Genomic DNA, 23382 nt, shown 5'->3' with positions numbered 1-23382 from the left:
TTAACAACTGTGGCATGAAAAGTCGTAAAATGGGGCAAAATTCACTTAGCAAATGTTTCACTTAGCAACAAAAAAATTGGCCTCAACTGTGTTTGTAAGTCGAGGACAACCTGTAGAAGAAAGTTATTTGTAAAAAACTTGGCTTTCTGAATGCATTTCTTAGAGCAGTGATGGGGAAACTTTTCGGCACAGAGTGCCCAAAGTAGAATGTGTGTGCACATGTGCAAAGAGCCAGCTGCTCTTCTGGTTTCCGGTGTGTGCATGCACACCGGCCAGTTGGTCTTTGGGTTTCCAGCGCTCCAGCACACTCGAAGGCAAGCTGGGCAGCGTGCATGTGCCCACCGGAAACCAGAAGAGCAGCTGACAACAGCACGCGTGCCCACAGAATGTGCTTTGTGTGCCACCTCTGGCATGTGTGCCATAGCTTTGCCATCACGGTCTTAGAGTATCCTTTCCTAGAAACCATTTCACCTAAGTGCTCAGAAGGAGAAGGTGAAGTTACCTTTGGCCATGCAGCCTTTAGTTAGTAGCCCAGCTCTGTTGACTCAATGGCCTCACCTTTTCCTTTGGCCTCTGGAAAGGTATGTGCTCTGAATCGTTCTTTGATTTGTTTCACACCCACTTATAAGCCTTCTGGGTTTTTTTTTCCCCTTCTGTTACCAATTCTAATGACTCAGAATTGATTGCCTGGGAGAGGCAGCTCAAAGGAGGAGCCAGAAATCTCGCTCTTCCTCGATAATTTCTTCAAAATATAAGGGTCGGCAAACGTCTGCTTGGCAATCTGGACTCTACAAAAGAAACAGGGACTCTGACCCTGGCAAAGAAAGGGCCCCTCAGCTTCCCTAATGGCTCTCTGTCCTCCAGAAAGGAAAAAAGGAAATGTGGGCCTAAAGAAGAAACGAGACAGAGACAGAGAGACAGAGAGACAGAGAGACAGAGAGACAGAGAGACAGAGAGACAGAGAGACAGAGAGAGAGAGAGAGAGAGAGAGGGAGAGAGAGAGAGAGAGAGAGAGAGAGAGAGAGACTTCCCTCTAAAGATCACCCTTACTGAAGGCCTTGGGGTTCTATTCCAGGGTTACTTCAGCACATGTCGCAACATGAGTTTTGCATCTCAGAATGGCAGCTGTAACCATGAAGGCGAAAGGAATAGGGTGGGTCAAAGAGGATATATCATGCTCTTATTCTTCCTGCAGAATAACTTATCTTGTAACCAGCTTTCCCGACTCTTCACATTCATGCAGCTAGACATCTTTTTTTTCTCCTCCCTTGTAAAATTTGCTGCTGCATTTCTTTACCCACAATCTGGCTTATGCCCTACTCTCCTTTTTTTAAATTAGACAGACATTTACATGATTCTTGTTATTTTGGAGCCTCATTCACACTTTGTGCTAAGCTGGATGATGTTTTCCTTGTACGGGCTTGATTTATTTGATTTATTTATTTGGCTTATATACCGCCCTATTCCCGGAAAACTCAGGGCTTGGATGACATGTAGTGCATAGCTACATTTGATGAAGCTTTCTCATCAAACCATGATTGACACTGGCTTAGCACGCTGAGAGTTCAGTCTCTACCGGTTTCCCTTTTGGCCCTTCTACAATACATCACATTTTCTACTTTTAGGTTTCTGAGGTTTTCCTAGAAAGATGCTGTTTCAGTTACTTGATAACGTTTGTTGCCCTTTACTGTATCTTTTGCCTATCCTACTGGATGCTTCTAAATCTTGGTTTCGGGTGTTATCAGTTGAAATAGGTTGTTTCTTAGTGTCTTGTCAAAATCTATTTCAATTATTAGGATCAGAGCTTTTGAATCACGATGCTGCAAACCTATATGAGATCACTGCTGTTCTTCCTTCAAAAACTAAATCCAAACCTGTTTTGTTTTTGCATGTATTTGCAAATGTTTGCAGCTCTAACAGTATACATTTATATAGGCAAATCCTCTTCAGTTATGCAATTCCCTCAGGGGGGAGGACTGATCAAACTAGTAAAGATATATCACAAGAGTTTTGCTAATGGCTGCAGTGAATAGTAAGTGTTGGGAATAATACATTTTTGATGTATTTATAAAAACAGATGCCAATTTTTTTTGCGAATCATGGCATGGGATCTGGCTATTTACAGGACCGCCTCTCCCTAAAAATATCTGCCTGTCCTACTAAATTGAATAGATTAGGCACGGTCCCAGATTCCTTCCAGGAAATCCTGCTATGTAATGAGACCTTGGAAGTGTATTTTTTCTGTGCCTTTTTTTTTGACCCTACCTGGAAACCTTCCCACAGCAATTCAATAGATACCCACCTTTTAAGCCTTTCAGAATTCAATTTTTTAGATTTATAGGTCGCCCAATCCCGGGGGACTCCGGGCGGCTTACAAAGAACAAGAAAATAAAAACAAAAACAAAATAAAAATAATTTAAAAATTCACCAACACGCATACGTTCTGATCGGGGCTGGACCCTACATAATAAGGTCAACAGCCCCAGGCTTGCCGGAACAGCCAGGTTTTAACAGCTTTTCTGAAGGCCATGAGGGTGGGTGAGGTCCGGACCTCTGGGGGTAGCTGATTCCACAGGGTTGGAGCAGCCACAGAGAAGGCTCTCCTCCGAGGTCCCGCCAGCCGGCACTGTCCGGCTGACGGCGTCCTAAGGAGGCCCACTCTGTGGGATCTTATCGGCCGTTGGGAGGTATGTGGCAGTAGGCGGTCTCACAAATACGCTGGTCCTGAGCCATGTAGGGCTTTAAAGGTAATGACCAACACCTTGAATTGCGTTCAGAGACCAATTGGCAGCCAGTGCAGCTCGCAGAGGATAGGTGTAATATGGGTGTATCTCGGTACACCCAATATCGCTCGCGCGGCTGCATTCTGGACTAGCTATAGTCTCCGAACGCTTTTCAAGGGTAGCCCCATGTAGAGCGCCATCAAGATCTGGCTTTTTACTGAGACACTGCAATAGGATAGAATAGAATGGGAAGATTAGAATGAGGTCAACTGGAGCTTTCTGCAGGACACTTTGAAAATATGAATAAGCATAGAATTTTTATTTTTATTTGATTGCTTTACTGTTTTATAGTTGTTTAACAGTTACCGGCTTTACTGTTGCTGTGAGCAACCTAGAGATAGGCAGACATATACATCTTTTGAATGAAACAAAATGGGTAATCCTTGCTCAAACAACAGCTATTATCTGTGAATACATAAATGGAGGATTCTCCCTCTATTTATTGAGGGTAGATAAGTAGATGCAGAAAGGCATTGATCTTAAATGCCAAGTCTCAACAGCTGCAATACGGCACCTGCTGCCAATACTGACCCAGACTCTAGTTCCTGGATGTTTTGACATCAGGCTGTCCTATCTCACCATGTCAGGCAGCTGCCAAATTAGTCAACTGGCCAGTGGAAGATTCATGAATGCATAACTTCCCATTGCTGCTGTTCTTGAAGGTTACAAGCGGAAATTGAGCAAAGTAATAAAAATGTGCCTGCCATCTCTTTACTAAGTGCTTTCTTCCTTCTTTTTGAAAATCAGGCTGTGAAGAGTTTCACAATATTCTGATTCAGGCAGTTTGATCTTACCCATGTTTTGTGACAAGTTGTTGAGCAAGAGCGTGGTCAGGGAAAGGGTAGGGTAGGGGAAGAAACCCTGGTTATGTCCAAAGGAACTCTCACTGTAGGGCTGAATAGCACGTGTTAAGATTCACTAATATGGAGGAAACTGTTCATTGAGATATTAAAGTATATGTGATATAATGCAAATGCATAATGGATGAGGGGAAGAGTTTTTGGGTTAAACTCTACTCCCTATGAATTCAAGGACATGTTTACATAGTTGTCTTGGCAACAGTACACAAGGAAGTACTTTGCCACTGCCTAACTCTGACATGCTTTCATCAATTTCCTAGTTAAGCCTATAGCTCAAGGGCTGTAGAAGCATATAGAAAAGCATAGTTATTCGAAATGTACAATTGCTCATAAGTATTTTGACCATAAACAAACACTTTTGCTAAGGCACATATGAAAGCCCTGCACATTTTATTTAGCTCTCCCAAGGACACTCAGTCTGTCCTCTTTTGAATACAACATAGCTGGCCAATTAATCCCCCAGTCATTGTAGATTTTCTGTCCTTCCACTGTTTCCTACAGAAGACTAACTAACATCAGCATTCCAAGGTATCTGTCAACAGAACAAAGATGTAAGTAAGATATAAATTCACAGTTACAGGAAAACAACAAAGAACCCTCGAGTTTATCAATCCAGTGTTCTCAAAAATAGTAAATCTGTTGATACTTGAAAGAGCAGAGCTTTTATGAAGAATATGTTATTAATGCATACCTCAACACAGGTATGTATGCAAAGATATTTTGCAAGAAAGAAAACAACACCATAGACAGTATGTTCAGGTTCAAAGCAGGTCTTTGACACCATCTTTAAGGATTTTTAAAAATACATTTGTTTTTTATTTTAATAACATTATATCTTCAAGGAGAAATCTTTGTACTTGGGCATCTGCCTTAGACATTTAAAGGTAAAGAATATCCATAAAGAGATACTACAAGGGAAAGATGTACTGTATTACAAGAAGTTGAGTCTACTTTTCTGTTTTGAGTTCTTTACTCTGCCATTGACACAGAGAGCTTCTCTGTTGAAGCCACTTGAGTTTTATTTATTGAACAAATTTTCTAGCCTTCATATTCACACATCAATTTAAATAAATTAAAGGGGGCAAGTCTTCATTCCAACTTATATTGTTATAATCTGCGGTGGAGGAAGCAAATAGACTCTGATCTGGTCCTTTGGGGCCTCTTGCCTCATTATGTAGTACTCTGGGATAAGGCAAAGCCTTGGGAGATGCAGGCAATCTCTTCTCTAATCACAAGTTACCGGGATTGATTCCAAAAGACAATTCTCTAGGGAAGGACAAAGACTGCAAAATTTCCACAAAGGTGGATACATTTGGGGTCATAGCAATAAGTGATCAGAAACTGTTGAGACCTGACAAAGGTACACTGAATACACAAAAAAGCTATGACTAGGCTTTTTATTCAGTATATTTTGTATTTTAATATTTTTTTTCTTTTTTTAGTCTACAACTTTATATTCTTCTATAAAATATACCTAAGGAGCTCCCGGTGATTTAACCTACAAAAATATATATTACAATTGTAAATGCTTAATGATTTTCAAAGTAGGCGGCTGATAAGACAAGTGAGGCTGAGAGACAGAAAGTTTTCAAAGGCCATAAAATTAATGAGAAGGTATTGACCTTCGCAATGGAAGCAATGGAAGCAAATGGAGATAATACAAAAGCTCATTTGTGTTCTTGTGAAAAGTGGCACAGATTATCACAAGAACCTGGAAACAGATTACTGTAGCTTCTTTGAGTTCCTTTGTACATCAGCAAAAGAATGCACAGGTAATAAATTCAAGGTAAACAGTAACTTATTTTGTTGGAATTAAAATTACAATGCAAAACACGAAGCCTATATAAGCAAACTTTGTTTGCATTTTATCCTGAAAGCATAGTTTTAACTATGCCAATTCTTTTTTTTTTCAACTTTTAGAAATATGAATTTAGGCTGATATAATAGACTACAGTTAAGCAATCCTAAATTTAAAAATCCCAGAATCTATTTATTTCCAATCTTTATATTTTGGTCTGTGACCGTAAATAAAGAGTGAGTGAGTGAGTGAGTGAGTGTGTATGTGTGTGTGTGTGTGTGTGTGTGTGTGTGTATGTATGTATGTATGTGTGTGTGTGTGTGTGTATATATATATATATATATATATATATATATATAAATAAATAAAACCAATCTTTATATAGTGCCAAATTAAACTATAACTTAAATCCCAAATTCAGAAAATTAAACATAACATTACCAATTCAAATAGAATTTAAATGGCAACCAAAAAATGAAAAATAGTGCATGGTAGAAAAGCTAGGTCTCAATAAATATCCTCCTCTATGTGGATCTCATGAGACAATTGTGTTTTGCTTGGGTAAATTTCAGGTTGTAGAAGTAGTTTTTTTTTCTTCCCCCCTCCAAGTGGATCACAGAAACTAAATCACGCTATTTCTACAGTGATTTAAATTTAGGGTTTTTCCATGTATCTCCATTCAGAAGCTAGTGATGTTATCCATTTAATTGCTGCTGATCTTGAAACACAGAAAACAGTCTCCAACCCATCAGCCTTCCCCCCCCCCCCCCGTTGACCAATAGGAAAGAGCAAACAAAAAGCTATCAGTCGCACCCTTGAACTTTGCAGAACCTGCCAAAACAACATTGTTCTTGCCAAAACGCCATAATACATGAAATTAAACTAAATAAAATGTTAGCAACTTCTCCCTGGCAGGTTTTCAACGTGTGCCTGCTCGTTTGGTAGCAGGAAAAGCTACCACTAGCTAGGTATCATGCCATCACTGAGTTCATAGTCCTCTTACTGATGTGTTGAAAAATGAGAACTACAGGAGACTGTGCAGTTGAGGAACAGGTAAATCATTCTTATTTAAAGAAATACTATCCTAGGAGGCCTATTACTGGCACACTTTTTCCTCAGTGTTTTAATTTATTTTCTGTCACCATTCCATTTGAGAATACAAGACGCAAGAGATTATAAGGCAGACACTCTTAGAAAAGAGTGATGAGCATATACGAGCATAAGAGGAATAGGTTTTACTGTACAAACTCCAAGAAAAAATGGAACACATTTAAAGCACATTTTTAAAAGCCAAAGTTAGTTGTGTTTGTTTAGATAGTATAATTGGAATGCTAATTTCTTCTTTATTTATCCCTATTACTTTAGCAGAGTTTTATCCAAAAAGGCAATAAATAAATAAAAGTTTAAATTGTATAGAAATGTTGAAAATATTTATCAAAACCCAACTTTAAAAAAATATTTATTTTCCCTGCTCTGAGCAGATTCAGTTTACATGTTCTTGATAGCTACTTTCTTCACTCAACAGAAGGCTCAAATCTGGGCAGAAAGAGAATCACATCCTGGACAGATTTCCCCTCTGGCTCTTTACACAACTGTCTCATTTTACTTGGACTTTTGGAAATGGGAAAACAGAACAGCCAAGATCCCTGAATTCTTGGGTCAATCACTATTCCCATAGTACCCAACAACAGATTGTTTTTGTGGAAAAGGAGAAGATGCCAGAAACGGTACGTGAATCAGCTTTCATCTTTGGGCTGTCACTTCTTTCATATTTGCTCTTAAGCCTATTTCTGCTGCCAAAGTAAATTGCATCATACGTTGAATACCAGGGGGAAAGTAGCAAATGTGCCTTTTCAAATTTCTGTTCTCCCCATCTCTCTGTTAAATCAAAGAACCCAAAGTAGAAGTAGAAGAAGTATAGCCAACATTATATAGCAAAAGTCTGGAAGGAAAGATTGCATAAGAGCCATCAATTTTCTCACTACCTACTGAGTAGGTAGTGAGGAATACTGGGGTAGGAATAGGTGTGGACTTGGATTCCAGCTGCCCACTGAATTAATAATTTTGTCTCCATATCTATTAGCATTTACACAGAAGGGATTACATTATTGCCAGACATGCATTTATTACCAACTAACATCAATGTTACTGATCTTTTTCTGAAAGAAACATGAGTCTACATTTTACCAAGGTGTCAGGAAAATGCAGCAGATGAGACAGATATACTGGATGCACAGAACACGGAAAGAATTCAATTCGTGGAAAAGAAATTCAAAGACTTGTAAGAAGATCATCTATTATCTAAATGATTTATATAATCACCCATCTAACAATGTATCTTCTTTATAATAGGAGCCTGAAAATAAAGTAACTCTGCAAGCTATAAAATTACAGTATTATCCCCTTTCTATAAAAATTTAACATGTTCTTTCATATTTTATTATTGTGTCAGTATCAACCCATCCTTCATTCATTTATGCACATGTTTGAATGTCTCTCCTTTTCTGATGAAAGATGAGCAGAAATTGCATTTATGAAAGTATAAATCTCCTTTTGGTCTAGAAGTAACATTATCATATGTTCATGTAAGGGCTCCCAATGTATCTTAACACTTTCCAGTAATCATTAATCTCTCAGCAAAATTATAACTATCTGTAAGACATTTAAAACAAAGGACAATAAAACAAATTTATCTTGGCATATGCTTCCTTGAATAGAGGCTATGAAATTACTGCATTAATATAGAGCCCTTGGAATACTTTGTGGCAAAATAACAAAAGAGGGAAGTTTGGGCTGTTTTTTTAAACTGAAAATTAAATACTTTGATTTAGGAGCAGCTATTTAGGAAAGGTTTGCTACAATGGCACTCATAGCCTTAGTATACAAGGGTACACTCAAAAAAATGAGAAGTATACTTTATTGAGGATACTGCTATGAATAGCAACTCAAGATCAAGTTCTCTCCCCCTCTTATAATTATAGGACTATTCCCTTTTATTGTGATATTGTCAAAGTTACACAAATAGACTAACAATTTCAGAATTTTCACCGAATCATATCTGGAAAGCACCAAGTTGGGGGGGAACAGACCTTCATATGGGAATTATACTTTTGGAAAAATGGTAACTAACATTGAACTATAGGCAATGTGTAGTTTCAATGTTATGACTTGCAAATGTTGCAATTGTTATCCAAATAAAGAGGGATCAACAAAAAGGTTACTTCGGGCTGTACATATGGTCAAATTATATCATTTCAGAAGTGTGTTGTGACAGACCAAGTTCAGATTTGTAAGAGTTCAGAACTAAAGTCACCTGTACTACTAAAGCTCAGTAAATCCCTCTGCTGCCTCTCTGATTCTTGTACTGAAGTTTTGGTACCAATAGCACAATTTTTATTAATAAAAATATGGCATATTTGTTTGTTTTCTTTAAATTGCAATAACACTATTAAAATAGCTATCTCGACTACCCCTAAGAAATCGGTAAAGTCGCATGCAACCATATAAATGAATGAATGAATGAATGAATGAAAGAAAGAAAGAAAGAAAGAAAGAAAGAAAGAAAGAAAGAAAGAAAGAAACTCTTGATGAAGACTCACATTATGTGGGCAGTACTCCATGTCTTGATAAAACGTTAGTCCTCGAAGCATCTTGTCATGAACGTCCAGACTGCAGCACTTTGTCATCCCTGTTTCAATAGCTTTGTTGATCATAGGCAGAGGAAAAGCACAAACACCTGAGTACTTCTTAGGCACCATGCTGTCCGGCTTGCTTTCAGCAAACACACCAAAGAGAACCAGTTCTTTTTCAGTGGTACCAATTGCTTGAGCCAACTTGGCACCAGGATTGGTAGCATGAGCTGCCTGCAAGACATTAAAAACTACATCTTTAGGCATGATGCTAAGGCTCCTCTTCCGCTTAGATTGAATGCGGCACTCCAGGTTCAGCTCTCGGTACTTGTGAACCTCAATGTCTTCAGTGCTGAGTCGCACTATCCTAGTGTGGTATGAATTGGAAGTAGGATCTTCTTTTTGGACTGTCAAAAAATAGACAAACTGCCGGTATTGAAAAGAATACACATAGTGAACAGGGTATGTGTCTTGATACTCTGGCAGCACAGTTAAGGAGTGGAAACCATCAGCAAACCCATCCAAAGTACTCTTTGGTCTCCGTATTGACACCGATTTGGGGCTGTATGTGTCTGCTATGGTTGCGTTGATGGTAGATGCAATATAAAAGTATGAAGCAGATGCCATGTCAACAATGACAACTCTTGTGCCTAAGGGACTGGCCACACAGTCTGAACACTTAGAAGGGCTGTTCTGCTCAGGCGAATACAAGCAGGAGGTTTCCCCAAGCAAAACAACGCCGCCCTGCATCTGAATCGTATGCTGGAAACAGATGCCATGTTGCGAACTTCCACAACTGTAAAGCCAAGGTTCAACAGGATCCATCACCAAAACTTTGTTGTCTGTGTTTTGAAAATCCACTGGCCCTTTCACTCGACAGAGAGCACAGATCTTGCACTCGGTACTCCCCCAGGGCCCAGTTACTAGGGTCGACAGAATTTTCAGTTCTGAGTTCAATGTGTAAATCTTATTCTGAACTGCAACAAAAATAACATTGCCCGGAGGGTAGGTAACCATATTCTGGATCGCAGACGTAGCTCTGAATGTAGGGAAGTCATATTTTACTGTATAATCTCGGGTCAAGTTATAGGCGATAGGTTGGCATTGCCAAGTCTTCCCAGTGATCCTTAAGGGCAACAGTCCAAGAATGAAGCAAACAAGAAATGATATGCCCATACTAAGGAGGTAGGAGTAAAGCAGAATCCTGTGATCAGAAGCTACCTCAGTTCTTCAGTTCTATGTGGCTCAGCAATCCATCCAGAGTACTCTACCATTGCATTACAGCTGAAAAGAGGGAGAGAGAACATGGATGAGTAATGCTACCGGGAGGAAAAGATGACATTTGTCTTTCCTTTTAACAGAATAACAAAATAGCAGAGTAGGAAGGGACCTTGTAGGCCGTCTAGTCCAACCCCCTCACCCAAGCAGGAGACCCTACACCATTTCTGACAGAGGACAGCCCAGTCTCTTCTTGAAAGCTTCCAGTGATGAAACTCACACAACCTCCGAAGAGAAGCTGCTCCATTGGTTGATCGTTCTCACTGTCAGAAAATGCCTCCTTATTTCTAGGTTGAATCTCTCCTTGATCAGTTTCCATCCATTATTTCTCCTCTGGCCTTCAGGTGCTTTGGAAAGCAGTTTTACTCCCTTCCCCTCTGTGACAGCTCCTCAAGTATTGGAGCACTGCTACCGTGTCTCCCCTGTTCCTTCTCTTTGCTAGACTAGCCATGCCCAGTTCCTGTAACCATTCCACATACATTTTAACTTCCAGTCCCCTTTTTGCTGAGCCTTTCAAACAATTTCCCCCTCAGTTATCATTACATGGCTGAAGGTTCAAACCACAAAGCAACCCATCACCAAAGCTTTTTTATGGAGAATTTTTTGATCTTACATCTAAAGGCTCACCACTCTTGTGCAAGACTTATGTACTGTAGATGTAGGTTATCAGTAAGCAGTCATGCAGGGAGAAGCGCTGCTGATGTTGAGAAAGAAACTGCACTCTAGCTAAGTTTGCATTTCGTATCATCTCTTATTTTTAGGTTGGTTCCAATCCCCTCCAGGCAATCTATGCTGACAATCCGGGATACAAAAAATAATCTAGGCTGCACAACCTGTCTGGAGATGGTTTGAGAGAGACATGTATATCAAAGCAGAAAAGAAAAGGGTCTTATATTCATTTGACAAAGGAGAAAAAATAAAACTGGTTTAAGTAAGGGACTAACAATTCATTGCTCAGAGTAAGAATCTGTTTTACAGGCAGAGCTGGGTTAAGAGGCATACTGTAGTTCTGTTTTATAGATGACTGTATGGGTATCCCAAGCTTTTTGTTTTTCAAATAACAAGCCAATTGGTTGAGCAGAATGAAAACTTGGCTAATGTTCTTATTCGGAAAATAAATATACAGTTGCAAGCCATTGGAAGTTTGGGGGTTATTGTTATACCGGGCACTTTTTCGAGAGTTTTGATTATACAAATAGAAACTGAATTCATTACCCGAGTAATTTTTTTTACACCTTTTGTGGACACTAAAATCAGCAGCCATCAGTGTGGCCGCTGAACATGCCTCTGATATTTTCTCTCTGAGAAGTTACCTTCCTTAACTTCCCCAGGTATGGGTATTTTTGTGAACCTTTCTGTGCGGGCACCTGGTCTAGGTGTAGAGAGGAAAGGGGAGGGGGTGGTCAAGTGCGGTACTCCCCCCTTTGTTTCTCTTCATCAAAGAAAATCGGTAAATCGAAGAAAGCGATAGGCTTTTAATTGGAAAGGCACTTGAAAAGAAGTTTTACAGCTTTTAAAGGTCAGTGTTCTAAAAGAGAAAATCAGCCGCGTCTCGAAGAGGCAAGTTAACACGCGTTGGCCTCTATAGACAGCCTCGATCCCCGACAGTCCCCCCCCTCCCCTCCAGCACTCCCTCGCCCGAGGACTCACCTGTCCTCAGCCGTCGGCGGGAATCGGAGGAGTTCAGCGCTCGGCAGATACCTGGCCGGGAGGCTCCTAGGAAAGAAGGCAGAATCGGGACGGAATCGGGCGGAGATCTAACCCGCTGGGCGGGGCCAAGGCAATTTCCTCTCCTCTTCCTCCTCCCGTCCAAAAATGCCCAGGCTGTCCCCGTTGCACCGCGTCTCTTCTGCTGGAGGCAACCTGGGACAACCTGCTTTAAATGTCTGGCTTTTGCTTAGCTGGCCATTGCTTTCCTCCAACGGTAAGTCAGAGCCGCAAGGACTGCGAGCGGGATCGCTTTCTCAATACACTCCGGGAGCAACTCGAGGTCCCGCCGTCTTTCGCCCGGAGTAGGAATCTGACGTCAGCAGAAGAACGTGCTTTAAAGTATTAAGGAGCTGGGATTGCTTAAGACTCTGGGCACGCCCACGCCCCCTCTTCCCTCTATGCCCAGCTATGCAGAATCTCTCACAGAAACTTCTCTGGAGATTTATATCAAGGCTCTAATTTCTACCGACTTCCTGGAATAGAGAGTTGGTGGAAACAAGCGATTTAATCTAGCCTTTCTCCCTGTTTCTAGAATCTAGCCCCAAATCTAGCATTCCAAATGTTTTCCTAGGCGGAGGGAGTAAGGCCATTCCCCCCCCCCCGCTGTTCAGATGAGCATGAGAACACCCAGGTAACTGAGATGCCGCACTTAGCTTTATCTATTTCCCGCCCAGCATTTTCACCAATCCTTCGAATTCTAGCAAATAATCAGGTTTTCCTGCTTCATTGGTGACAGAACCGAACTGTGGATATTTTATTCCATTTCACATGCTGTTTTGGAAGGGCCCTACATTTTCATTGGTCTTCACAGTGTCCTCCAAATTTGTCTCCTCCTCCCCTTGTGCTGTACATTTTTTGTTAGCAAGTTGGGTCAGCAAGGGTATTATTACCACATCGAAAGAGTATGGTGCTGCAGCTAAATGACCTGGGTGGAAAAAGATGACAGGGCAGGATTTCTCACTGTCTGTGTTGAACAGCTAATATTCTTCTTCCTTTGTGGTTAAGATGAGCAGTAAAAGAGAAGCTGAAACAATTCTGCTGCTCATCTCGGATAACAGAAGTCCATTAAGATTAGTAAATAAGAACCAACCAGCCTTCATGAAGCTCAAAATGACCAGGAAGTGAAGTGAAAATGATTTGAATCTCATGATAAAGCTGACTGAATGATTTGCAGATTGACAGTGATTTTTAATTGCATCTTATTTGAAGGAAGCATCAGCAGGAGTGCAATAAAGCTGCTGTAAATGAAGAAAACAGAGGGGCTTTTTTCCCCCTGGGAAAAGTATGAGCTACGTTTTGAAATTCCTAGCCAATGCACCCTCGGAGATCCCCTTGTCTCAATTTCCAGTCAAGACTGTAGTTGAATGTTTACTATAAGTATTTTTATGTGTGTGTATCTTTGAGTCAGTGGAGACCGCCTCAACAGATCCCTGACGTTTTCTTGGCGAGGTTTTTCAGAAGTGGTTTGCCATTGCCAGTTTCCTAAGACTGAGAGAAAGTGACTGGCTTAAGGTGAGCCAACTGGCTTGGTGCCTAAGGAAGGGCCTCGAACTCACAATCTCCCAGTTTCTGGCCTGGTGCCTTAATCACTACACCAGACTGCCTCTTTTCCTGGAATCCGCTATTTATTACACACTTACAGAAGTGCTTCCTGCTTTGGATACCATTCATTTCTATAGTGGAACTCAAGATTAAGCCTGATAGCCTGAAAATTGCCAACACCTTGTTTTGGGCCCAAAACTGCCTTTCTTTTTGTTATAGCAATAGCACTTATATACCGCTTCACAGTACTTTTACATCCCTCTCTAAGTGGCTTACAGAGTCAGCATATTGCCCCCAACAATCTGGGTCCTCATTTTATCCACTTCAGAAGGATGGAAGGCTTGAGCCTGGTGACATTCGATCTTCCAAACTGCAGCTAGCAGTCAGCTGAAGTAACCTGCAATACTGCTGTGCCACCTCGGCTCTTATAGCTGGTCATGCTAATATTGAGAAAAAAACAAGGGGAGAATCCTAGGGTAGGGAGCGAGGTCTCTTAATCCAACCTCTTGCCCAGGATAGGAATCCTTATACCTTCCCAGATTAATATCTGTCCAGACTCTTCCTAAAGCCTCTGTGGACGGAGCATCCACAGCTTCAGGCTATTTAATGGCTTTCACTGGCTCTCACTGTCAGGAAATTCCTCCTTGGTTCAAGTTTGGTTCTCTTTCTGTTCAGTTACTATTCATTGCTTTTCCTATAGAGTAAATTTGTCTGTGGCAGCCCTTTAAACATTTGCTATCTTTCCATGTCTCCTTTTAGCCTTCTCTTCCTTAAAAACACACTTGCTTTAACTATTCTTAGTAGGATGTAGCCTCCAAGTCCAAGAAGGAGATAAGCAGTCTTTTTTTTACTCTTCCTTTTCCACCCCGGCACAGCCTAGTACAGAACTGTGTCAACAGCCAAAGTATAAACTTGAGAATCTGGCTCCATATGGCAAGGGCTTGATGTGGGACAACTGTACTAAGTCGCTAGGCAAATACTGTCAGATTTGGAAAGGAAATAATTTGTCATGACGGATTTGCCAACAACTGAATTAGTGTGATTGTTTTACAAAAGGGCAAGTAAACAACATGGTGAATTTGAAGGGAATTATTCTGTTTGCAATGTTCATGGATTTTTCTTCCTGTCTTCTTTATTTGCATTATTATTAATGCTGATACGTTTGTGTCTGTATAGAAGTAGTTTGTACTTTGTGTCCTGGTATTTAATTTGATACAGTAAGTAATGTTTGATAGGGAAATGTGCCTAAAAGGATATGAACTATAAAGGTAATCACTGCTTCCTCGGCACAAATACTTACATGTTCTCTTTCAATATGGAACTGATTAGGCAATAATAGTAAGTTGGGAGAATTGGCTTCCCAGCAGATAGCATATATGTGCACACATATACGCGCACACATACAGGCAAAACCGACCAACCAAACGGGAAACTTTTTCTTGAAGTTCTTTCACACTTCTCTGAGGAGCCTCGGTGTGCATTTTTCAACTGTGGCTTCACCCTAACCAGAATGTTACGGCATTAAAAAAAAAATGTTTTGTTACAGAAAGCAAAAATGGAAATCTAATATTCTCCAGATGCTGTCGAATTAAACTTTCCTGCAGTGGCCAGCAACATTCAAAGTACTTTATCCTACCCCCTGACATAACCTGGCATGGACTAAAGTCCACTTGACCTGGAGTGTTGTCCATTTATATATATATATATATATATATATATATATATATATATATATATGTATGTGTGTGTGTGTGTGTGTGTGTGTGTGTGTGTGTGTGTGTGTGTGTGTGTGTGTGTATACATATATATATGTATATGTATATGTATATGTATATATATATGTTATATTTATGCTGATAAATAAAGGCAACTTCCTCCCATACTTGGGCATACCAGGGGTTGTGACTTTAAGTATATATATATACACACACACACACACACACACACACACATACACACACACACACACACACATAGTAGTTGTAGGCTGTGGGGTGAAAGGATAGAACACATAATGTAAAAGAGTTTTGTGGAAAGTGTAGATAATGTTTGTGCTCTAGATGTTCTATGAATATGTCATTGACTTCATGTAAATTGATTGGCAGACTATAGATGGTGGTTTAGTAGAATGTTGAACACAACAAATCATAGTTTATTCAGCAAAGGATAGTGGAGCAAACCATGCCTGAGTTTATTGGGAATATAGCCAAATGCACTGATCTTCTTAATAATAGCCCTTTACAAAATTATTATTGAAGAGTAAATCCACAGAGCACATCTGCCTGGCACAAGTACAGCTGCTAACCATTTCCAGAGGACACATATTCATGCCACTTTTTCTGTCTACATGGATGGAAGTAAGTAGTGGGGTACCACAAGGTTCCATCTTAGGCCCACTACTCTTCAATATGTTCATAAATGATTTAGGTGAGGGCATAGAAGGGGAATTTACCAAATTTGCGGATAATACTAAGCTGGCAGGAATAGACAATACCCTAGATGATAGGCTCAAGATCCAGATGGATCTTTATAGATTTGAACATTGAGCCCTATCTAACAATGAATACGTTAAGTCCTGGCTGCTCCAGCAGGCCGGGGGGCTTTCGAAATATCCAGCCCCATGGAAACTGTGACTGTTGTGTATTTTAAAGTGTTGTTTTGTTTATTTACCCCCTTCCCTTGTTTATTGTAAGCCGCCCGGAGTCCTTCGGGAGTGGGCGGCATACAAGACCAATAAACATCAACATCAACATCAATGAAATGAAATTCAATGTAGAGAAAAATAAGTCTTTTCTTAGGCAAGAAAAAACAAAAGTACACATATAAATTAGGTGAAACCAGGTTTAATACCAATAACTGTGAGAGTCTTAGTGGACAACCAATTAAATATAAATCAACAGTGTGTGGCAGCAGCCAAAAAAGCCAATGCAATCCTAAATTGCATTAACGGGGGCATACAATCAAGATCAAGTGAGATACTAATACCACTCTATAAAGCATTAGTAAGACCCCACCTAGAATACTGCATCCAGTTTTGGTCGCCACACTATGAAAAAGATGTTGAGACACTAGAAAAAGTGCAGAGAAGAGCAACAAAGATGATTAGGGGACTGAAGGCTAAAATGTATGAAGAACAGTTGCAAGTACTCGGCATGGCTGATCTAGTGAAGAGAAGGACTAGGCAGTGGTCCCCAACCCCCGGTCCGCGGACCGGTGCCGGGCCGTGGAGTACCTGGCACCGGGCCGCGCAGCCGCCGGGGGCCATATTTGCAACTTTGTAGTCTTCATGAACGCGCCCTTTCTCTGCCCCCCCGCCGCCCCAGATGTGCGGGGCTGGGGGGGGCGAGGGGAGGCCCGATCTCCCCCCCCGCCCTCTTGCTCTGCTCGCCCCGGGAGGGAGGGGGCGGCGGCGGCGGCAGCCTCGGCCCGAACTTGGGATGCTGCTGGCGGAGGCTGCCTGGGAGGCGAAACTTTGTCCGCGGACTCGCCCGGCCCGCCTGCCCCGTGGAATGATGGGGGGGGGGGCAGGAGGGGGTGGCGGCGCTGCATTTTCCTCCCAAGGAGAAACTAAGGTTGCGGGGGGGAGGGGCGCAGCACGGCCGTTTCGGGGGAACTTGGGGAGCTTCACCGTTCCGAGAGGCGCTTCGCGCGCAGCCCCACCCAGGTGGGAGATGTTTTCCTCCGCCGAGGCGGGGAGGGAGGGCTTTACGTAAGACTCGCGGCGCAGCTCTGCCCCCCCTCCTGGAGTGTCACCTGCCTCCCGCCCCTCCCCCCCGCCGCTCCGCCGAAGCGCTTTTTGCGTCAGGCCGGCAGGGCTCTCGGGGGCCCTTCGGCCGCAGCCCGCCTTCTTCTCCTCTTCCCTTCATGGAGCGCGGCGCGGAGGCCCACCCCCTCGGAAGCAGCCGGCCTCCGCCGCGCCAGCCACCCGCCCGCCCGAAGTAGGACACGGCACCATCTTTTTCCCCCGCCGAACTGCAGCGAGGAAAAAGGGCTGCCCGAGCGAGCGGATCGTGGGGTCGGTTCCCCCTCCCTTCCCCCGGCGGCCGAGGAGGAGGAGGCGGGGCGGCCTCGCGGGCTGTCGGCCTTGGCGTGAAGGAAGCCCCTCCCGCCCTGCGGAACGCGCGCCCAGGATGGCCGCCTTCCCACCCGCCGGTCCGGAAGGCCGAGGGAGGCTCGTCTGACTGGTCCGCGGTGATAAAAAGGTTGGGGACCACCGGACTAGGGGATATATGATAGCAGTGTTCCAGTATTTGAGGGGCTGCCACAGGGAGGGAGGGTCAAGCTATTTTCCAAAGCACCTGAAGGCCAGACAAGTAATAATGGATGGAAACTGAACAAGGAGAGATCAACCTGGAAATAAGGAGAAATTTTCTAATACATTTTCTAACACAGAGCAATCAACCAATGGAACAGCTTGCCTTCAGAAGTTGTAGGAGCTTCATCACTGGAAGCTTTCGGTTCCACCACAAAATCGCGGAGGACAAAATCACGCTCGACGAAAGCGCGCATTTGACGTCATCACAGCGCGACGAAAACATCACTCTGTGATTGAAAAATGTAAAAATAAAGCTAAAACCTTACCCTAACCCCCCCAAACCTAACCCTAAACCTAACCCTTAACCTAACCCTAAATCTAACCCTAAACCTAACCCTTAACCTAACCCTAAATCTAACCCTAAACCTAACCGTTAACGTAACGCTAAACCTAACGCTAACCCTTAACCTAACGCTAAACGTAACCCTAACGCTCTAAACCTAACCCTAACCCTAACCCTAACCCTAACCCTTAACCTAACCCTAACCCTAACCCTAACCCTTACCTTTATGTGAATCGGCTTGCTTTAATTTTAATTTTATTTCAATTTTTAATTTTTTTCGTCGCGCTGTGATGATGTCACATGCGCGCTTTCGTCGAGCGCGATTTTGTCCTCCGCAGTTTTGACGGGTCACGAAGCTTTCAAGAAGAGACAGGACTGGAATTTGTCAGAAATTGTGATGACCCGAGGAAAGGCATGGAGGCAACACAATCAGCTGATGTTCAAACTCCCCTTTGTTGCTCCAACTTTCCCCCCAACGCTCCTATGTTTATGAAAAATCCTGTAGCAAAGCACTCATACACCTCCAGCAACATCTGGCTGTAAGTAGTCCAGCAAAATGCATAAAACGACTTCAAGGCCAGAAGTCAAGTGGGGCAAGGGAACCAGGCAATGAGTTCAACGAAGGAAAGGAACCAGGAAATAAGGGAAGAAACCCAGCAAACTCCAGACATCGGCAACAGTGCACAAAACTCCATGAATTCAGTGCTTATTCCCAACAAGCACCCTACCCCACAGCATCTCCTTAAGTCTCAGTCCCTAGATGTGCCTTGTGAAGAAGGGTGGGGCGCTCTCCGCCTGAGTTGTTGGGTCAGGCTGCACTGTTCCCGCCTCCTCTTCACTCTCCATACTTGGGGATCAGGAGGTGGCGGTCCTTGCTCATCGCCTGAGTTGCATCACTCCTCATCTCCACTGCCTGCCCTCTCTTCCACCCCTGTCTCGACCAGCCTGCCTTTGTTTTTCCCTGCTGGCAAGCTGTCCCAAGCCCAAGGGACCCAGGAATGCCTTGTCTGCTCCTCCCCACATCTTCCGAAGCCAATGAGGCCACCCCCTTGATCTCTGTCGGCCCCAGCTCTGGCTCGTCCTCCGAGGACTCAGGCTCCAACGGGGACAGAAATGGTGTAGGGTTTTCTGATTGGCCGGGAGGTTGGACTAGATGACCTACAACAGGGGTGTCAAACTCAAAGCCCACAGGCCAGATCCGGCCCATGGGGTGCTTAGATCTGGCCTGTGGGGCTGCGCTTGAAACAGTAAAGGACTGGCCTGCGGTGTCATTGCCGAGGGTTGCAGGAGGCCGGCCCAGCCAAAAATGTAACTCAGGGGGCCATTTTCTCTGGCACAACCACAGGTGCCCCCAACATGAGTGAGGTCAAGCTGGACACGCCCCCCCCCCCCCCGCAGTCAAACACAACCTAGATGTGGCCCTGAAAGAAATCAAATTTGATACCCCCAACCTACAAGGTCCCTTCCAACTCTGTTAATCTGTTAATTCCATTGTCCGCTCACAGCAGAAACAGTCAAAAGCCAGCTTTAGGTACTCTGCTATGAAAGTCATACTCTCATCCTATCCTGCCTCCGAGATGAGGATTCAGAAGGCAATTGCACTGACGTGTCTGGGGAAAGATGCCCTAAAGAGATATGATCTGTGTTAGAAAAACTGTAGTTTCAGTTGTTGGACCATTCTCTTCCATACTGGACATGACCTGTTTTTCTGCCTCCCCCATCTCCAATCTCTGAGCTGTGCGGAGACCAGAACCCCAATTTATGCGGCATTTTCTTTTTTAAAAAGATTGATGGATTAGTTGGCCTAGAAGATGGAAAGTCTTGAAATCGAGTAGCCTGACCCTGAGTTGATGCACAGGCAGGTAATATTCGTTTGTTACACAACTGGGACCTGCAACTTGGTCATAAACAACAAAATTGCTAAGTGAAACTGCGACTGTACTTATGATTGGACTTCAACTTTCCTTTGCTTTCCAGACTTGTGAAGGTTGCCTATGTGAGGTTGCAAAGTTATTTTTCCACCACCATGGCACTGTGGTGGCTAAACGAGGCTTTCGCTAAATGAGAACTACCTGTAATTGAAAGTGAAAATGAAAGGATTTGACTCTTATAGAACTTCTGCAGCCTTCCAGGCAGGGAACTCTCTTCAAACAATGTTTTAAACTAGTTTTCAGCTCCCACACTGAGCTCCTTTCCCAGCCTCCAGTTCTTCAATATAACTTCTCTGGTGGCTGCACTGCTCTGGTTGACCACTAGGTGTCACCGCACAAAATTCTTTGCTGCCATCCACGGATCTATAGGGTGAACTGTTGTTGACCCATCATTTCAAAGACCAATAAGGTCAGACAGTGGATAATATTATGGGAAAGGAAAAAAAAATGTAGTGCATGGAGTAACCAGTGAGTCATGCATGCTAAGAGAAGGAAACAGTGGTGTGTACTGTTAGGTGGAACTGAAACTTCAGGCAAGGAAACCTCCCATTACTATGTCCTTTGCATGATGAAGATGTATAGACAATTGCCCAGCATAAACCTGTGGATGATAAACCTTCATGGAAAGCATAATTCTTTACTGGTTTGGAGATTATGAAGCAGGTGCCGGGAGTTCATGCCTTAGATATCATTGTATGGTGAAGTGATTAATTTCTTCACCACTAAGAACTCAAAAGTAGCAGAGGCAGTGTTGGCACATTATTTCCCCAATTTCTGATTTTTTCCCCCCCAACACACTGAGTCATAAATGAACCACATGGCCTCTGTAAGACTGAAATGTGATGTTTTGTTGTTCAGTGGGGTGGAAGGCCAGAGGTGTGTTCTCTAATTGGCATTGTGATGAGGTTGACATATTACATTTTTTCTGCCACAGGCAGCCCCAGGATCAAACTACACTTATTATGCTACCTCTCTGTTCCCATGTAAGGTTTCTCAATTTCAGAAGAGAACAAAATGTTCTTCCACCAGGGTTTAACTGTGTTTTATTAAATATACTATGTTGGCATAAATCATAGCTTTGTCACTTCATCGACAAGGTTTGCTTACCATGCTAAGTTAAAAACAGACAAATCACAGTATGGCTTAGCAGGGTTTGTGAACCTGCTGTTTGATATCTGAAAATCTGAGTTCAGGGACAGGATTTTCTTCCCATTTTCTTAAAACTAAAATTTGTTTTGTTAGACAGCCACTTTAACTCAAATTACTGCCTTATTAGCATACTAGCTGCTAACATAGTTAATCATTGTCTTATGCACAGCAAATTGTCTTTAAATGTACAGTTTTTCTTTTAAAAAAAGGAATTCAAAACATGAACCAGAAACAAAGAGCCAACAAACAAAAAGTGAAGTATTTGTAAACTGCCCTAAAATAAGGTTGACTTTGCTAGAATAAACCAAGCATTGGGACATTTGATGCAATAAGTATTCATAACATTAAATGAACAAGTGATATAGGAAGCAAAGAGTCAATCCTTGGTGCTGTCTGAGCTTGCTTAAATTTTTGCAGGTGTTTCATTACCCAAACTAGATAAAATCATCAGTGCTAGTGATGATAATGATGTTACCTAGTTTAGGTAGTGCAATGTCTGCAAGAAAACAAGAAAACTCAGAGAGCATCAAGTTCAACCCTGAGCTACAAATATTCTCATTAGTAATATAGCAAACATTACTAAAACAGTGTGATTGAGAAATGTGACTTGGTTGTGGCAGTAAGAAAATTCAAATGGCATACTTTGCTTAACCGAAATACTACATAATACATTCAATATTTAAGTATCATGTAAAGTATATGGGAAATAATTCCTACTGGATAATTGAGGTGTTCATAATGGGGGATCCTGTTATCTTGGAATTTCAAAACTTAAAACTTAAAACTTCCAAAGAATAAATGGTTTTCTGCTGCCATCTTGTGGCAATTGTGTGCTGATTTTTTTTTAGAGGTATCTGTTAAAAACATTTCCCCCCTGAATCACACATAATAACCCTTTCCAGAAGAAACCATAGATCCAAGAATGGGCTAGAAAGATATCCATGACACCATCACTGAACATGAACAATTTCACTGAATCTGTTTCATTTAATGTTACAGTTTATTTGCACCAGAGGTGGTATTCTGCTGATTTACCCTGGTTCGGGCGAACCAATAGTGGCGGGAGGCTCTGCCCACCCACCCACCCACACGTCATCATAGATGCTCTGCGCATGCACAGAAGGGCCGTGCGCACATGCACACTTCTAGTTCTGACCCAGTAGCAAAGGTAAGAGGATTTCATGCCTCAGTTACACCTTACAGTGTGCAACTAAATATAGAAAAAAGGGGCCAGTTTGGTATAGTGGTTAACTTGTTGGCCTAGAAACCAGAGACTGGGAGTTCGAGTCCTACTTTAGGCATGGAAAAACTGGCTCAGTGACTTTGAGCCATCTCTCCTAGTCCAACTCACCTCATGGGATTTTTGTAGGGTAGGGGTGTCAAACTCAATCCATTGTAGGCCATATCAGGATTTTGTTTGTCATTGGGGGGCCAGGGTGGGCGTGGCCTGGTCATCGTGGCCGACTGGGTGGGTGTGTGTGGGGTGGGCTGAGACCATGATGGCACAGGCCAGTCCCTTACTATCTCTGGGACGGTCCCACAGGACAATTCTAGGCCTACTGTGGGCTGGATTCAGCCTGCGGGCTGCGTGTTTGACACGTCTGTTGTAGAGAAAAAAGATGAGGAAGGAATATTGGTATGCTTGCCTCATCCCTCACTATCTACATATTTGCCACACCTTCTGTGCATTTGTTCAGTCCTTTATATGGAAAATCCTTTGAGAAGGAACCTGCTAAGCCACCAACCTACCTTCCCGCAATTAGTTAAGATTAAGACAGATGGGAAAACTTAATACCTGTGGCACTATGTTCAAAAAGTCAGCAGAGAAAATCAGCTGTGGGAAAGAAGATTTGTTTAATACAGCCTCAAAATAAGGAGGAAATTGTAATTCAAGATTCAAGTAATACTTACAAGAGGGCAGGTGGTCTGTGTTCCAGTTCTAGATACAATATCTGAAACTAACCCTGAAATGTTGGACTCTTCTGATATCTGTGTGCACCATGTCAGTCAGAAGCTCTTTTATCCAGAGAACTCCTTCCCCATGCACATATCTACTGTGGGGAGGAAATGTCTCCCAGAGAGGGAGAGAGAGAGAGGGGGGGGA

The 23382-nt window shown here is 42.6% G+C and overlaps 1 protein-coding gene across 1 annotated transcript in view; it reads right to left on the bottom strand.

The window, feature by feature from the left end:
* Window positions 1-12342, bottom strand: part of MST1R (macrophage stimulating 1 receptor) — a 54939-nt gene extending 42597 nt beyond the window's left edge. The window contains exons 1-2 of the mRNA XM_087709276.1: window positions 11999-12342; window positions 9041-10354 (exon numbers count right to left, since the gene is read on the bottom strand). Of these exons, the coding sequence (XP_087565402.1) occupies window positions 9041-10246 (1206 nt within the window). The 5' untranslated portion in view covers window positions 10247-10354; window positions 11999-12342. The remainder of the gene's footprint in view (window positions 1-9040; window positions 10355-11998) is intronic.
* Between the last annotated feature and the right edge of the window lie 11040 nt (window positions 12343-23382).

Source organism: Thamnophis sirtalis, unplaced genomic scaffold, assembly GCF_051295495.1.
Source record: "Thamnophis sirtalis isolate CommonGarterSnake01/CBP01778 unplaced genomic scaffold, rThaSir2_p1.2 scaffold_3, whole genome shotgun sequence".
In the NCBI taxonomy this organism is placed as follows: Eukaryota; Metazoa; Chordata; class Lepidosauria; order Squamata; family Natricidae; genus Thamnophis; species Thamnophis sirtalis.
Note: the sequence above shows the minus strand (reverse complement) of the source record. Positions and strands in the feature narration are given on the sequence as shown.